The sequence below is a fragment of the Montipora capricornis genome, chromosome 9 (assembly GCF_036669925.1).
Source record: "Montipora capricornis isolate CH-2021 chromosome 9, ASM3666992v2, whole genome shotgun sequence".
Taxonomy (NCBI): Eukaryota; Metazoa; Cnidaria; class Anthozoa; order Scleractinia; family Acroporidae; genus Montipora; species Montipora capricornis.
Genome location: NC_090891.1, coordinates 41050426 through 41062622, shown reverse-complemented (window position 1 = coordinate 41062622; position 12197 = coordinate 41050426). Strand labels below are relative to the sequence as shown.

The following is a 12197-nucleotide window of genomic DNA, read 5'->3' as shown; positions in this document are numbered from 1 at the left end:
GGGGGATCTGACCACAGAGAGAGAAAAGCTTTTTTTTAATTCATTTTACACGAGAGGTAGATTGGCGGGAGCAGAGAAAAATATTGTTGTGCAACCTTAGAGATTGTAGCACCGATAGTTAAAGAAAAAAAGGTTGACATTCATTACTAAGGCTCTTAATAGTCGAAAATAAGTGATTTGTTTGGCTAGTTCATTGTTGAGGAGGCTTGTAAGCACTAAACGCATTAAGCGAGCGGATTTAATTAAATAAATGTTAATTTAAAAGATTTTGGCTGGCTTTGTCAATGATACTTGAAATCAGGCTAATCGGTGTTACAATTTATGTTCAGTTGCACGCCGGAAATGAATGAAGCCACAAGAGGAGAGAAACAGAGAAAGTGTTTTTACTTTGGATAATTCATTTGCTTTATCCCTCTTATATCAGTCATACTCACCTACGATTGGCAAATATAACGGGCCACGTTGTCAAGTGCGGCCTACTCGAGTCTATGACAAAACTTTCCCGCTTGATTCGATGACCAAGAGAGGTAAGAAATATTTGACAAACCAGCCTCGTTTCGTCTTCGCTTCGTTCTCCATCGACATAGAAGTAAAAAAAAATAAACCTGGCAACACGGTCCAAGGGAACACTGGTGGTAAATGTTCTTTACGAACACAAATCAAATGCGTTGCCCAATTCAACCTTTGTGTAATATTCCCCCGCATGCTAAATTACACTGAAGTTAGCCTTACATGGTGAATTTATTTTGTTGAGGCGGTTTCTATGATTATTCATCAAGATTCAGTATCTAACTAGGAAATCGAAACTCTAAACCTGTAAGTATGGCTCCAAAGAATAAGCTAGACGGCTCGTAAACCAAGCGTAGAATTTGAATACCTTTCCGGACAACACTTATTGAAAAGTAAGTATCACCGTCTGGTTTACACGACACTTCGTAACAATAATGAAAGGAACCGAGCGCATAACATGAAAAGCCTCATACACGTACAGTCTCCCTAAATTATCAACTCCAACCAGCATCCTCATTGTAGGCTTTTTATGCACAAGGATAATCATTATGTCTTAACACAGCAAATTTCTGTTGACGTTAATAGCTGAGGTGTCGTCAATCATCTGCCCACTCTTTTCTAAAAAGTTACACTAGTCTAATTTAGCAACCCATAAGGCTCTTGACTAATTACATCAAGCGCGGTTACGCACTGCCCATATTTGTATGCTAAGCTTCGACGTTTCCGTCGCTTGCTTAAACCATTTTTCTATCTCTCTCAAATGAAGACCAAGCCTTAAAAAAGGAACGAAACCTTTTCAAAAGTACCATGCAAAGATATTTTTATATCACTTCCACGGCCTAGTACAAAATTATGAATCAAGTTTGCCTTTTGAAACCCTCAAGCTGGTGCAATTTGTGGCAAAAATCCCTGTACATCTTTTGTTATTAAGTTTATTGCCTTAAAACGAGACAAAGAGACAATAAGGCGTCCGCAAACAACTCTCATGCAATTTGAACATACTAACCAAGGCACAAATTTCTCGCCATCAATAAGCTGCCAAATATATCAGGAGACAAGCGCCTCTGCATCTTTTGTCGGGAAAGATTGATTTATTTTTTGCCCGCTCTTTTTGAGTATCGAAGTTTTGTGCCGCTTTTAATGAGTTTAACGAGATCATTAGCCAAACCCGACACCTTAACAATTCTGTGAACAATAGTAATTGCACAAAGCGAACCGCTTTATTCACGTTCAATTCACAAGGGATAGTGAAGAATGGACGGCGGCAAGTTGAACGGGATCCCACAGTGCCGCAACGAAGCGAAAAATCACATAAGCGGTGGCAAATTCGCTTAGCGAAACGCCTGGAAGGGTTCCCAATTGCGCGCGCCAATGGCCTCTTGAACGTCAAGAGCACACCCTCGCTCGCGAGGCCGGCATCACAGTGTTGATAATAAATAAACTAAGTAGTTAAAAATATAAACAAACTGATCACAACTGCTATTGTTTCCGTTTAGCCTTTGGATAATAAAAAATACCTTTTTTCAATATCGATTACAAGCATTTCTTAGATTATTTAATATCGTTTTGTTGAGCGGCTTCCGCTTAATGACGAAATAAAAAGCCTGAAAATGGTTTCCCTCTCCAGCTATCGGAGAAGCTGTTTGGCGTTTTAATCCCAATGTTGATGATTCGTGCGTGGATGTATAGATCTCTTTCTTGATAATAAAACCACTTAAGAACCTCGCATAAAGGGCGGAATTCTTAAGTTTTTATCGGCTCAGCCAATCAAAACCTCTTGAGTTCACAAGATGAAGGCTGCTATTGTCAAGTGATTTTAATAGGTTAAACTGCATACCAAAACCTTATGAGTACTCAAATGCCATTCAAGGCAATTTAAATCGTTTGAACGTAAAACCACATGGGCAGTTGAGTGTTGTACGCGGCCTGAGTAACGTGTTGCGTAAGACGTCGTTATGGCAAGATCAAATATTTGGCTTTTGACTGTGGTAGTGTTCCTTACTTTTCCAATTCTTTCAAAGTCACATTGGTGGTAAGTATACTAAGGCACGTTTCTTCAAAAAGAAAATAACTTTAAATCTAAAAAGATTGTTCTAGGGGTCACTTATTAAACCTTATACACAGATTAGTCAAATAGCAGCTTGATATTGAATCTACTTAAATGCTAAGAAATTGAGCTGTTTAATGTCTTTGTACTTTTCCTACATACAGGTTTATGTCCCAAGTTTATGCTTTAGGTGCCAAAATCATGTGTAATAATATTGCGGGTCTGGTGAATTATCAACGACAGCTCTGCAGAGAAAATCCAGCTGTGATGGTCAGCATTGGAAAAGGAGCAAAACTTGGCGTAGAGGAATGTCAAAATCAATTTAAAGACCAGAGATGGAATTGCTCCACTGTCGCCCGAGATGTAAGCGTGTTCGGAAAGGTTACGAGAAAAGGTGGGCATAGTTCTTCATAAGAATAGACAACGAGGTACTTTAGTTTCGGTACTTTAAAAGAGTTTAATGAAGTTGTAATTCCACATGATACCTCTTGAATTTTCAACAAGTAATTCTATATTTGCATGTATCAAATTGAGAGGTTATCAGAGTTCCAAGATGTGAACGAAAGCCTATCACAACTGTTTTCAAAGAAGCCCTTCTTAAAAGCGTTATCGATACCTCCAATTGAATTCATACCCATAAGAGTTTTTCGGGACTCTCAACCAATTGATTTATACAACGGGGCTTGTTTTAAGCTTCAGTGCATTTACTAATCACTCCAATTTTCTCGTTGTCTTTCCTTTTAAAACAGCGAGTCGCGAAAGTGCGTTCGTCTACGCCATTTCTTCGGCTGGGGTTGTTCACGAAGTCACCCGAGCTTGTAGTCGTGGCGAACTTCCAGATTGCAGTTGTGACAAGAATAAAAAAGGGAAGAGTCGGAAGGGATTCGAATGGGGTGGATGCAGCGACAATATTGCGTACGGCCTGAAATTCGCGAAGTTATTCGTGGACTCCCGAGAGCAAGAGCGAGACGCGAGGGCTAAAATGAATCTACACAACAACTTCATAGGCAGAAGGGTATGTGTAAAAATCATTGATTTTTCCTCTCAGGTATGCGAAACCTTTTAACCCTGGCAACTGACTGTGAATTCGTAATGAAAGCGGATGTGACAAGCTAAGAATACATTTTTAGATGCTTTTTTTTTTTTTGTAAAATAAAGTTTTCTCAACGCAAACATGGCAAAGCACAGTTAGCAAAGGACATGATATCGTTTAAAACCATGTCGAGTTTTGGGCCCATTTCCATGTTTAGCGATACATAATTGTTCCATTCTTTTTGTGACTTCACCCAAACAATAACTTTCAATGATACGCGTTGATTTTGAAAAATTAATCTCCTGAATACTTTTTGGATGAACGCAAAAAGTGATCCTTTTTTTCCATATATGCACAAAGAGTTTATGCCCATTCACGGCGATTCGGCAATATATCTATACGATATTAATTGAAAGCGTCGGCGTTTCAGTATCCGTTTTAAAATATGCTCTCATGTCTGTCGACATGACCTAAATTGTCTCGAAGATTGTTTGTATACAAAGCAACACAGGAAAAGCGTACAGACTTCGCATGACTTCGGATATTTTTACTACCTTTTGATATTTTTATGTACAACCTGAGCGGCCGCCAAGCACTTTAAGGGACTTCCTGGCGGGCTGTTCTTTGCAAGTTCGAGCTGAACTTCTCAAAATGTTCATGATTACGACTGAAATAGAAACCGAGAAATCTTGATTGATCAAGACTATAACACAATGGTTTTTCGGAAAATCTGTGTGTCAGATAATTAGTTTGTCAAAATGTTGTTGCACTTTAGCACGGTCATTCGATTAGCAAAAAATCTCCGCGATTTGTAAAACTTTTACTGAACCATTCAAACACTTTCATGCTTGCCAAAACCGCAACCCCCTGCTGGCAGTTATGGAAGCTCAAACTGTCAGACGTTCGGTCGGAATTTACTACAGGTGCATTGAAAGAGTGATTCTGTTATGCAAGTAATTTAGTTGCCAATGTGCGTGTTCAGTTCTTTACGTTTGTGGCTAAATTATCAAAGACCCTGCGAATATCAAGAACTTGACCAAGGGAATACTCTAGAAGAGGAAAAAGATTCTCGCGAAATCTATACTTTGCTTACAAAAATCACTTAAAACAAGTGGAAGAGAAAATAGAATTTCCCTGCTTTCACGGCCCCAGTGAGGACCTTCGCAGACGTTGGTTTATACACGGAAACTCCGCCAATTTAATAATATAAATTCCCTAAAACAATTTTTTAAGTAAGCTTTTATCAGAAGAAATAGAATCATTATCTGATATTCCGGAGTTACTCTTCTCATGTCAAATCTTATAGCTACTGAATATCCGCCTTCCGTGAATGGGCTTCGCGTATTAACTTCAAGGTTGAGGTCAACTTTCAAGAGGCTTTTTTGTTTCTATTTCCTGTTTTCCCTGTTGGAAACATTTTAGAAAATTAAAACCGCAGGCGTTTTCTAAACGAAATCAGATATTGAATATTGTCTTTATGATAGAATTGAATTCCTTCACGTCTTAAAAATCCATGCTTTAAGGGCAGAATTTCTCTTGTTTATCTGTGAGTTGCTTATTTTAGAGCAGAACTTGACGCTTAACGTTCCGGAAGTGTTACAAATCACCAGCTCTAATCATAAAAGCAACGTTTGTTTGCAAGAATGATCGCTTCGCTCATAAACCGCAAATATTAGTCATCGATCTCTGTTTGTTTGGTGGTTTCTAAATGGCGTTTGTTTGTTTGGATATCCCTTACGCAACTTGTCTTTAAAGCATGATTGAAGTCTTTTGTTTTTGCAAACTGGCCTATAATTGGATATGATTAAATTTTCAGACTTTCCGTGTTTTTTCTTGGGTAGACTTTACTCCCTCGTTTTGCGTGCTTCGACAGTAAAATGTAGCGTCTAAAATGCTCTATGTAACTGTCAGAAAACCGTTAAGAACGTTTTATGCTTTGATACAGGCTACCTTCTTTCTAACAAGTATCGGAGGTTTTATAGGGAACCTCTAATAAAACTAGAAAATAACTTTAAAGCACAAAACATAATGTTTACAATTGAGATTGTTTGAAATGTTTTCCACTGAAAGGGTTTGTATCCTAAATAACTGAATTTTCAAAATGCTTGTTTCCCGGGCGCTGCCACCTTGAATAAAAATGCTCACAAACAAATGCTTTTTGTGCGAAAATAAAACTGAGGGCAACCGTCATACGGCACAATTATCATTCAAGATGGCGGCGCCCGGAAATTTTGAAACTGAAAATAAGGATTCTAAATTTCCTTTTTATTAATACAATGTAAACCCTGTTTTAAAAGAAATTGGCGAACAAATTTGATTGAAAACGTACTATTTTTTTTGGGTTAGAAATTAGACAGAATGGAGGTTCCCTTAACTTGATCATTCCGATTTGTGGCTAAGCTTAGCTCAATTTACCTTTATATGAGCTGTTTGTACACCATTAATTGAATGACTAACAGCTTAAGGTGCAATGTCATGTGCTTAACATGTTTGGAGTTTGGCGTCGTGTAACAAATAAAGGTGAATTAAAGGCCATTAAGACAGTACGTCGTCACATTTCTTTGTTTCGACAGTCTCTGGTACTTGAAAAGTTGAAGAAAAAGAATTGAGGAAATTTTAAAGAAAAGCCTTATGATAACGAAATTTAAGGATTTTCAACATTTGGGAATTTGAAAAAAAATCTTGGCGCAATCCTCCGTTCTAAGTGGTTGTTTGCAGATGGCAATTCAAGGGAAGTTCAACGTTAATTACATAGATGTCTAGGACGACATCCGAGGGAGGAAATGGGATTAGAAGCTCGACACTTGATCATTGTTAACCTCACATTGCATTAACAACAGGATTTTGGTTAATTTCCAAAATCTCATAAACAAGAACTCTTAGAGGCGATCTCCAGAAAGTGAATGGAATTACCTGCCCAGAGTAACATACGAAGTAAAGGGCTCAAAGTAGCCCTTACTCTGGCCTGTTGAGCTGAAGCAAGTTCACTTCCAGCGTATCAACTCGCAAATATCAAACCACTCTAAACAAACGAAACGAAGACGAGGAAAAAAAAACCTTCCCTCAAAAATTTAACCCTGTGAAAATAGAAAGAGCCCGGTGAACGTTGGTCTCAAACAACATCAGTCTCGTTTCTCGTTCCTCGTAAACTCTTTCGCCAACGGCATTAATACAGCTTGACTTTAAACGCCGTAAGGCTGCTTTGAAAGTAAAATATCCTCCAGGCCTCAGTTGATCAGAGGCCTGATAACTTTATCCAGTGGATAAGTCACTATCCAGAGAATAAAATGTACTTCACATCAAAGTTTGGCCAAGGATTTAGCTTAAATACCTTTACTTAGATGTGCTTCGGTTACCCGCTAACAAATACTGGAATCTTTGCATAAATTAAAACTGTCGGATCGTGATTATCCACTGGAGTAAAGTTGCGCGGCCTTCGAACAACTGCGGCTAGGAGCACAAAGTCTCTTGTTACGAGCACACTAATACTTCCACGTACACCTGCGTAATCATCGAAAAAATAGATCTTATCAAACACCAGGATCGTTTTTGAAAGAGTTATTTTATTTAGAAACACTTACGGACGGTGCTTACTAATTCAAAGATATTTTTATGAATTTGCAGGAAAATCAGATATTTAACTAACAAGTGTTAGTGAAATCCAAAAAGAAAATTGGGCGTAACCACGTATTTTTCAAAGTTAAGTAATCAACAATATTGGTAAAGCGCTTTAAAATACAAAGCAATGTATGGCGTTCTTTTCGAAATGGAAGCTTAATTATTTGTGAAAAATGCATTGTTACCCCAAAATTTCCTTTTGGATACCGAAAGCACTCGCTGAGTTCTGCTTTCTCCGCATAGTTTTAAACCGCGCATAATATCCCTATATTAGTAAGCACCACCCATAGGAAACCAGAGTATTTCGAGATGCACAGAACGTATGCGCAATAACAATAATAGGCACCGTCCTTAAGAGTTTAACATTTTCTGAATTTGAAGGCATGCTCCAGACAAATTGTAAAGGTATTCTCGTTTTGAGCTATTCTCGAACTTGAAGCTACAACAGAACTCAGACTGTTCAACAACCTATCTAACTATATCTTCGATAGTTACGCAACCTAATGCTTGACAGTATGTTTTTACGTGGAATGCCGAAGGCATAGCACGTCTTAAAACCGGTCTGGTTTCTTTTTCTTGGTAGTCACAAATGTGCATACCCCACGGATATTGAATTAATCTCCGATAGAGTGCATTTACATTTATTCCTTCCAGTAAGTCAAAACTTCCCTATCCCGAGGAGAACTCATATTCTTTACCAACCTTCATAATTATCTGCGAGCGCGTTAGACCACTCGGCCACCCTAACACACTTCCGTTTATCTTGATGAAAGCAAAGATTTAGTGTGGAATCTTTCCGCCCGCCGTGATTGGTTCAGTATTAAACTATTCGATAAAGTGGACAGATGCTTTTTCTTTGAGAATGGCAAGCTTTAAAGGTAAGGATAATGTTCTACGTTATTTCTAGATCTTGCCTCGTACTTGTGTGTACCATTGTGAACATTATTTTGCATACAACGAATACTTCATTAGAAGTATTTTGCATAGAACGAATAGTCCAATATTTCTTGGGAACCAGTTGGTTCGCCGTTTTGACGTAGAAAGAAAATACGAAAATAGATTTCAACGACCAAACAAGATAAAAAATGAAATCAAGTTTAAAAAACCGAATTAGCTATCGCCGTCACGGGGACGGTCCCACATCCAAGTACTAACCTCATTCGGAGGAGCTTAACTTTAACTGACAGGTGGACTAGCATCAACGATTGTGATCTTTGTGTTAAATTGTCGAACTTTATAACACTTGAAAGAAAAAAAAGGAAACTAACAAAAACGCGGTGTCTTGCCGTAATTTTGTCACAGGTGCATCCTTTGTTTCGGGAGTTGTCAGTATTAAACACGCAAGGTAACTTGATGACAGGCGGCCGGTAAAATCGATGTCACTTTCGTTTTTGCGATTTTACTTGTACGACCAAAAGTACGATAAATAAAATTGAACTCTGATTGAACGTAACAAAAATCTCCCGAAATGTTTTTCGCTGATGGCAAATTGTTTTATTCTCGATCGACACTTCCTAGAAGTTCCTTCTGCTCTCCTTAAAAAACTACATATTAATATTTATATACTTTTGCGTCAATATTTGTTTTGCATAAAGCAAGCTAGCAAAATCTGTACCTTGCTTAGTTCGCATTTTTGAGCGTTAAAATAGAATTTTTGGTCGTATGTTCCTGACCGTAAGTCGCATATTTTGACGTCCCCCATTCAGATACTAACCCCGCTGGAAATAGTTTAACTTTAGAAACATTGGTTTTGGAAAGCTGTCAGCAGCTCAGAGTGTACGCTTAAGCTTGTGGTGAAAAAGAAGTTGTAAATGATCAACATGTCAGCCTTGAAGCCAGCTCGAGTGTACAATCATGACGAACTTTTGTAGTTTCTGAGAACTATTTACTACTTGTAGCTTTTGTTGAGTTTTGAACCATGAAAGAGAGAGTTTTGGCGATCTAAAACCGGACTGGACTACTGGATTTAAGCTTTTTCCTTAACGAGTTATTGTGGTACGTTTGGTACCAAGTTACTCTAATACTGAAGTCAAGATTATGGAATTGTAAAATTAGAAAGTTGGACTGGACTATAGAACACGCAATTACGGAATTTTTAGATTTTTGAGCATTGAGAGAGTAGAGTACAGATGTTGTCTTCTTTTCTTCGCCACGGCAGATTTAAACAGTTTGCAAGGAACTAAACCAGGATTACGGAACCGGACTTCGAATGCAGGGCCCGGTTGTTCGAAAGCCGATTATGTTTTCAACTTTTCGGTGACAATTTCCTTTGCTTATTTTTGTTTTTCAAGATTGAATATCAGCCTTGAACAGCATTTGGGAGTAGAGAATAAAACTCGTTTTAAAACTTGGCTTTTGAACAACTGGCCCAGGATGATAAGTTGTTGAACTGTGATTTGTAATAAGTTTTTCGGATGATTTAAGGCTGATCATGTAATTTTTGGATGAATGGAGTTAAGGAAACAGGTAAAACTGCAGGATTTGAATAAAGTCTCCTTCCAAAAAATAAATAAATAAAAAATCCCGTATCCTGATAACCTGCTAATAGGGCTTCGTTGTTTGCATTTGCAAATTTAGTAACATTAATAACGAGTTTTTACAACAAACAACTTCAAGTTATATTATAGATTTATCTTTCTGGTAATCTCTCGCCATTTTCTGAAGTTAATTTACCTGTACTTGAAGTTGACTATAACTGGACAACTTGTGTTAACTGTTTGCGCATTCCACGGATACGCCCACGTAGGCGTCTTGTTTAATTAATTAACGATAAGAAAACCTTTATTTTTTTGTCCATAGGCAGTAAAAACTCACACTATACTCGACTGTAAGTGCCACGGCGTTTCGGGTTCTTGCCAAGTCAAAACGTGTTGGAGAATCATGACCGCGTTCGACGTTGTCGGAGAATATTTGCGCCAAAGATATCATAATGGAGTCCTCGTGACGGTTGATCAAAGCGGAAACGAACTCGTGGTGGCGGAAGCCATGTTACCAGTAAAGCCCCCACGTGACGACCTCGTGTTCTTGGAGGAATCCCCAGATTACTGCGTCCCCAACACTAACACGGGCTCGCTTGGCACCACGGGACGATATTGCAACAAGACCAGCCTTGGACACGGGAGCTGTGGGGTTTTGTGCTGCGGACGAGGGTTCAACACCATTCAAGTCGAGGAGGAGTTCAAATGCGGCTGCAAGTTTCAGTGGTGTTGTCACGTGAAGTGCGACACGTGTCGGAGAACTGTTGACAAACACATATGCAAATCACCTGAAGATAACGATCAATTTAAAGACAGCAGTTCACAGGTTTCATCGGATTCCGTCGCCGTCAAGCAGAGTAACAATCATAACACAGCCTCAAAGAGATCCGGTAACAGAAGAGACAGACGTAAGAAGGAGAGAAAGAACAGGAATAATCACAAAAGAGGATCACCCAGCCCCGCTAGTAACAGTGTTGGTGGTGGTGACGGAGGTATCAAGAAATTGAGGTAAAACTGCGAAGGACAGAATTACATGACGCGGTCATCCAACTGAGGAGCAGACTTTTCGCAGTTCATTGTACGGTTGACAAGGAAACTGCCAGAAAACGGGTCAGCCTTAGTTAGCTGACCTATATACACTCACATTGGAAGATGTTGAACTGGATTCTAAGTTAATTAACTGTTTGTCAATTTTCTCGACGAAACGTTTATTTTTTATTGAAAAATATGTGAAGCGTTTGTTTAAGAGCTCGTTTCAGTGCTCATCTAGAGAGCTCACGCATAGATGGATAAGTGACAGTAGGTGCGGGGGAATTCGTAGTACTAGTCGGTTTAAATCGTTCAGAATCTGTAATATAAATTTAGACGCACTCAAATAAGTTTAAAGTCCGTTCGTCTGATAAATTGGCAACTATTTCCTTGCCTGAAAGACGATCCTTTCCGGCAGGGTCGTTCGAGCAACGGAGTCGAACAAGTTCTTAAAATGTTTATTTACGTAGATAATTACTGTTAATTACTGAGCGGTTACAAACCAAACAAAGCTAGCTTGTGTTGGCCAATCACAACAGACGATCAATGGACCTCTTAAGCTTGTACGTTTTGTTTTCCCATTTCAGACCACGTGATGTTCTCAAGGGAATTTTCCTTTTGTTTTTTTCATAAGTTATGCGTACATATTCACGTGCATAGAACGACATTTGAAAGAAAGCTTTCCCTAGAGTAACATCACGTGGTCTGAAATGGGAAAACAAAATGTACAAGCTAAAGAGGTCTATTGAGCCAGTCATGATGACTCAAGCTAATACGTGCAGCCCACTCAAAAGCGCGGGAAAATGGATTCTGTTGGATGACAGTGTGGAGTGAGATTTTTAAGCCAATCAGATCACTTTGCCAAGAAATGTGAAATCTAATGCAATCAGAAAATTACCCATCAGTGTGTACCATTTCGATAGAGGCCCATCTTGGTTCACCATGATATTTACCAAGGTGAACTAGTTTATTTATATGTGTATTTGTAAAAAATATAACCTAAAGAGCTCAAAGAGAAATTAGCATCGATATCAGTGTCGGGGGCTCACAGTTACGAGTGTTCAGCTTCACGCTTAGTTTATTCCTCGAAACACGAGTAGCGGGGCTATTTTAGAAGGACATTTCTAGCGGCGTTAAGACACAGGCACGTTTATTCAAGCAAATAACCTTCTTTTGCACTGGAAGACGAAAACAGCAATCTTTTTTCAAACACATTTCATGCACAGAGAGACATAGGACAACGATTTTACGCAATCAAATTGTTTTTTTCACTGAGAGACGAAAAGAAACGTACCAAGCTTGCAACGAGATTGCTTTCTCGCCAGGTCATTGTTTTGTGACGATCGGATCCCATAACTAAAAATCGCCTCGTGTATACTCCTGTTCTTGCGTGAGTTTGAAGCATAGCACGTGTTGTAGACGAATGTCACGGTAGACAGCGAACACTTGTAGGAACGATCGAAGTTTGTTGAGGAGCACGTGT

At 38.9% G+C, this 12197-nt stretch overlaps 1 protein-coding gene across 2 annotated transcripts; it reads left to right on the top strand.

The window, feature by feature from the left end:
* The first annotated feature begins 289 nt into the window (after positions 1-289).
* On the top strand, positions 290-11743 carry LOC138015539 (protein Wnt-2b-A-like). Of its 2 annotated transcripts, none has more exons than XM_068862604.1 (4): positions 290-527; positions 2722-2951; positions 3307-3572; positions 10008-11743. In XM_068862604.1, exons 2-4 carry the CDS (start codon positions 2726-2728, stop codon positions 10695-10697), a joined length of 1182 nt encoding a protein of 393 aa, XP_068718705.1. In that variant the 5' UTR covers positions 290-527; positions 2722-2725; the 3' UTR covers positions 10698-11743. The 2 variants fall into 2 exon arrangements, with proteins under 2 accessions (XP_068718705.1, XP_068718704.1); XM_068862603.1 differs by lacking the exon at positions 290-527 and adding an exon at positions 2413-2542.
* Positions 11744-12197: the final 454 nt, after the last annotated feature.